The 5863-nt window shown below is 44.5% G+C and overlaps 1 protein-coding gene across 1 annotated transcript in view; it reads left to right on the plus strand.

Moving 5' to 3' along the window:
- LOC106530984 (butyrophilin subfamily 3 member A1) overlaps positions 1-5863 on the plus strand; it is a gene marked incomplete in the record, with an annotated part of 16596 nt that overhangs the window by 2376 nt on the left and 8357 nt on the right. Inside the window, 4 exon segments of the mRNA XM_014026727.1 lie at positions 503-820; positions 1641-1919; positions 4518-4649; positions 4729-4757. Coding sequence (XP_013882181.1) covers positions 503-820; positions 1641-1919; positions 4518-4649; positions 4729-4757 — 758 coding nt within the window.

Below are 5863 nucleotides of genomic sequence, written 5' to 3' on the forward strand. Positions count from 1 at the left end.
CATTGTGGCATCCTGTGGCACCCTGTGGCATGCTCTGGCACCCTGTGGCACCCTGTGGCATGCTCTGGCACATTGTGGCACCCTGTGGCATGCTCTGGCACCCTGTGGCACCCTGTGGCATGCTCTGGCACATTGTGGCACCCTGTGGCATGCTCTGGCACCCTGTGGCATGCTCTGGCACCCTGTGGCAGCTAGCGGCTGTCACTTCCGGTGGCAGCTACCACTGCCACAAATTGCGCTCGGCCCTGCTGTGTCAGTTAGAATCAGTCACAAAATGCATCACGAGGAAAAAAAATGACACATATGAGTCGCTCTGGAGCATAAGTCGCAAGACCAGACAAACTATGAAAACAATTGCTAACTGTAGTCTGTGAAATATGGTGTGCATTTTTCTAATGTACAATCTTGACCTGGTTTCTTTTAAATAAATGTTTTTCTCTTTGTTAATTATTTATATTATTACAGATTATGTTGACTGTGTGAAACCTTTTCTCTGCTGCAGGATTTGGAGGAGGAGGAATTCTCTTTGTGTACCATAGAGTTGGAGAGGATGTTGTTTTGCCTTGTAGCTTCCCTTCGTCTTTCCACAGATGCTCCACAGTTGACTGGTTTTATCAGAGAAATGTAAACATGAACACACAGATAAAGATTCAAAGTGGAAAAGTTATTCAGAGTTCACTTCAAGATGCCAGGCTGAGTTTGAACAGTGAATGTTCTCTGGTCATCAACAACATCACAGCTGAGGATGCTGGACGTTACACCTGTCGAATCTGGGATGGATTTATTTCTGAGAACATTGTGTACGTGAACATTTTGGCCAGTGAGTATTTGATATTGACTACAGCGRGTTCTGATGTTATCAGTCCATTAAATGGACGTTATTCGCCGTTATCAGTCCCATAGAATGGCTTCAGTCTGTCCCGACAGTGCCACCTAGTGGGTTAATATATCAATGACATTGAATGTGTAAATAACAAAAACATATTTTAATGGTTTTTTTGTCCGGGGTTGGGGGTGGTTTTCTTGCTGCCTGTGCCTGGTCTCGATCCTGCTCTCTGGTCCAGCACTCTGCCCATTGGCCTACGTTGGGCCTGCAGCAATGGTGTACTTTAGCTTAGCCCATGTCATTTTCTCTAAAATTAACCTTAGTGGCTTTATGCCTCATATTAACCAGATTGCATGAAAAACCTTAGTGACTTTATGCCTCATACTAACCAGCCGGTTCGGACGTTATCAGTCCATTCTGTAGGACGGAGAACCCACCAGGAGCCACAGTCGGGACATTCTGAATCCATTCTATGGGACTGATAACGACTAATAATGTCCATTTAATGGATGATAACATCCACATCGGGTGATTAACTACATGTCTTTTGTGGACAGTCCCTGTAGAACCAAAGTACAATCTGTCTGCATTCTTGGTACAATGTTGAACTTGTTCACGGTGCAGGTTGAACACCACCAGGACTTAACTGTATCTGAGGGATTGTATATTTATTAAATGTGGATATTTCCTTTTATAATTAATGTCACCTCTTAACTGTTATGTTTTTACAGAAAACTCAAGTAAAACTGAGACAGACAAAATGGATATTAGGTGTTTTATCTGTTACCAACAGCTTGTATTTGTTTTCTTTCAGTTTCTCCGAAAGATACTGATCCAGCAAATGATGGAGCTTTTCTACTGAAGTGTTCTCTGTGGAGATACAGTGAGACTGGTTATTGTCCAGAGAATAGCTTTAACTGGGTGGATGAGACAGGAACTGAGCTGTTTGGTGAAGATGCTGGGTACAAGTTCAATGAACAAACAAGTTATCTGAGTGTGAAGCATCAAAATGTCCAAAACAAAACTTTCAGCTGTCGGTTTGTTGAAAGAAAAAGTGTGAAGATAGAAGTTCACTACATCTTAATCTCTACAGGTACAATGAATTTTATTAATAAGTAAAATGTTGTCATGATCTGCGTTTTTGTCTTTATTTTCTTAGTGTTTTTCTGCTCCCCAGTGTTTTCCTCTCCCTGCTGTTTTACCTCCAGCCCCGCCCATGCACACCTGATTCTTCTCGTGTCTACACAGGTGTTTCTCTTTTACTCTTAATTTGTTTGCTTTATATTCTGGGTCTTGTCATTTGTGTCTTGTTGGATCATTGTGCTCTGTACCTGTGCTTTGTTTTGTCCTTTGTTCAGTCCTCCAAGTCTCTRTAAGCACTGAGAATTTTTGAGCTGCACYGACAACCTTTTGTTTTCATTAAAGCTTTTTGTTACATTTTGAACCTGTCCTGCACCCTGGGTCATTTGCCTGCTGAAATCTTGTAAGAATGATCCGACCACACACCCAGCCTGTAAGGAGAGGTTTTTTTGGTCTGCCTCTCTATGAGGCAGATATTTTTGTTTCTCCACCTGGACCCCACACAACCGGCTCTCATTTTGAAGAGACATTCGCGACCCTGCCTTTGTGGGAGGAAGAGAGGACGCACCCCCGATCAGCAGCTCACTGATCATCTTCCGGTGGTCCCCCACTCTCCATTCCAGGCTCCTGCTCTGCCGGCAAATTGAGAGTGTTCTGGTGGCTCGTCCAGATCTGCTGTTCTTGTCTGGCCATCAGTAGCTCCCCTGCTTCACTCGGAGGGTTCTGGCTGAGCAACTCACCACCCACCCTCCCTCCCCTCCTGTTGTGTCTGCTTCTGGGTCTTCTGAATCTGTTCCTGAGTTTCCTGGATTGGTAGTCCCAGTTCCACAATTGTTGGTCCCGGTTCCACAATCGGTGGTCCCAGTTCCTGAGTTGATGGTCCCAGTTCCTAGTTGGTGGTCTCGGTGGTCCCTGGGTTGGTGTTTCCACAGTCTGTGGTTCCGGAGTTGGAGGTCCCGGAGTTGGTGGTTCTGGTGGTCCCCGAGTCGGTGGTTCGACAGTCGGTGGTCCCGGTGGTGGTCCCTGAGTCAATGGTTCCTCAGTCGGTGGTTCCAGAGTCAGTAGTCCCGTTGGTGGTCCCAGAGTCGGTGGTCCTTGAGGTTCGTGACTCGGCTACCGGCCCTTCCACTTCATCTGGGTCAGTTGCCATTGCCTCCTCATCGCCTGGGTCATCGCCCATCACCTCCTCATTGCCTGGGTCGTCGCCCATCACCTCCTCATTGCCTCTGTTGCCTGCATTTGCTGTCGCTGACACTCTGGCTCCGGCAACCTCCGCTGGCTCTTTGTCTGCTTGTGTCTCCTCCCTTGGCTCTTCATCTTCTCCCGCCACCTCCCTTGGCTCTTTGTCTGCTCCCACCTCCTCTCGTGGCTTCTTGTCTGCTCCCACCTCCTCCTGTGGCTCCTAGTCTGCTCTGGTGGCTCAACGTCTGCTCCCGCCTCCTCCCGTAGCTCAACGTCTGCTCTCGTGGCTCAACRTCTGCTCCCGCCTCCTCCTGTGGCTCCTCGTCTGCTCCCGTGGCTCAACGTCTGCTCCCGCCTCCTCCTGTGGCTCAAGTTCTGCTGCTGTTCTTGCGGGGCCTCTCATTGGATGGTCTCTTGGCCGTCCTCCAGACCTTCTGCTTTGTGTGGGGCGGTCTCCTGGCYGTCCCCCTGAACTTTGTGTGTGTTTGAGTTCCCCTGTCTTGTGTTCGTGATTCCCTGAGTCCTGTACCTCTCCCTTTTTCGATGTCAGGAGCCATCGTTTAAGAGGGGTACTGTCATGATCTGCATTTTTGTCTTTTATTTTTTTGGTGTTTTTCTGTTCCCCTTGTTTATCAAATGATGTTGGAAACAACTCTTAGCTGTTTTAACCTGAAGGACAGAAAATAACTTGAACCTGCAGTCCAATGAGTCACAAATACATCATTTATGTATTATACTGTAAGAAAAATGTGATCAATAATTGAAAGTTGGGATAAGTTTGTCAAAACTAAGTTGATTCTCTTCTAAAATCTTTATTTAAAAAACTCCATTCAGTGAACTCACAGCCTGTCTAGCACGTGTGTGTTTGAGGCCTTGGGTCTTATCARAATCATAACAAGAACAAAGTAAGATCCCTCTCATCTGCTTGGTTCAATTCAATTCAGTTTTTTCATATATAACGCCAGGTCACAACTTACGTCATCTCAGGGCACTGTACATGAGAAGAAAAAACAATCTAAAGAAGAATCACTTTGTCACAGTCTGCCATCCTGAGTATCAGACAGTGGAGAGGAAAAACTCTGTTAAACAGGAAGAAACCTCCAGCAGAACCAGGATCAGGACAGGAGGCCACCTGCTTCGCTGACTAAGGACTGCCTCATACGACTACTTCAGACTTCAGTGTATCTACAGAATAGAACATCCTGGTCACTCACTGAGGGTGGCATCTTTTACGTCAGACAATGGAATCTTAATCAAGATTTGTTGATGTCACAGAGTGGGACATATTGAAAGAGATTTACTCTTTCTGTTCAAAGAATTTGGCTGCAACTGATCACTAAGTGTCAAATATAAGACTGGATCTAAAATTCAGTTAGTTAGCCACAAACTTCTCTTCAATAATTTTACCATTTATTCCTTCATCACACAGGAACTGATCATTTCAAACCTGATATCAAAATGTTCCATGCCTGGTCTCCTCTAAAGTCCATCACATGGACTCTGCGCCTTGCAGCACTGATCCTAATGATTGGAGTCACTGTTGGTCTCATCAGAACCAGAGGTGAGATGCTTCAGATCAGAACAGATCCAGTCAACAAATATCCGAAGCTTTCAACTCACATTAATCTCTGTGTTTTCAGGATGTAAGAAGCCGTTGAAAGAACCCAACGTAAGTAAAAAAACTGAACTCCAGTGCTTTGAGGTGTAAACTAGGAGGCAGACCAATGTGTCAAAGTGTGTGAGGAGGTTGGAGAGGCTGGAAGGTGCTGGTCCACTGGACTGTGGCTCCATGTAAGCTGCTTGGAGCCACATCAGGTCCAGGATTGTCCAAATGTCCCAGAACATGTTGAAGGTGAAGGAAGCAGAAACAGAATGAAGTCAGCAGGAGACAGAAAGTCCCACAAACACAAGAATCCAGCCTAGTGTCAAGTGAAGCTGCTGTCTGATCTAAATAATCAAATCAAACAACCCCAATGAACCGGTGCTGAGTCCACAAAACTGCAGAAGCTGCACAGATCCACCTGTCAGTCGCAGGTTTTATTATTCCTTCACTCATAAACAAAACCCTGAGATACTTGATATTAAACTTTCTAATGATGAAGGCCAAGAGGAGAAYATGACCAGGGTTGCACATAAAATGTTTGGTCTGGTCCTCAGGGGAGAACCTCGGGTTGTTGCTTGGTGCTCACTCATATTTTCCTTCACTCATTGAACACATTTATCTAGAGGGGCGTCAGGTCATCTAACGTCCCCCTGTTCTGTTTTATGACTCCTATCAGCTGAAACGTCTCAGGACATCATGTCAAATCAGTCCAACAAGTTTTTATTTTATTCTTTTACTCTGCATACATTTTGTAAACTACCTAAGTGTCCGAGGGGCTGGGTGTATGTCATATAAACATCACAAACTGAACATTTCATGGATAAATGTCTTTTAGACTAACACGTCCCTCAGATGGACAACTCCTGTTTGGTCTTTACTTCGGCCTTGATTAAACCAGCTTTCCACTCTCCAGTCCAAGCAGCAAATATCTGTCTTTCACACAGAGCAAAATAACTTAAAACATAAAAATGTTTTATTTGTTCGACTGATTTCTTTTTCAAGACTATTTTATTCAAAAATATTATATTATTAGATGGTTTCAGCTCATGTAATTATTTATTCTTCACATTTGATCATTTAATAAATTACAGGTGCTGGTCATAAAATTAGAATATCATGAAAAAGTAGATTTATTTCAGTAATTCCATTTAAAAAGTGAAACTTGTATATTA

This window comes from Austrofundulus limnaeus, unplaced genomic scaffold (assembly GCF_001266775.1).
Source record: "Austrofundulus limnaeus strain Quisiro unplaced genomic scaffold, Austrofundulus_limnaeus-1.0 Scaffold585, whole genome shotgun sequence".
Classification (NCBI taxonomy): domain Eukaryota; kingdom Metazoa; phylum Chordata; class Actinopteri; order Cyprinodontiformes; family Rivulidae; genus Austrofundulus; species Austrofundulus limnaeus.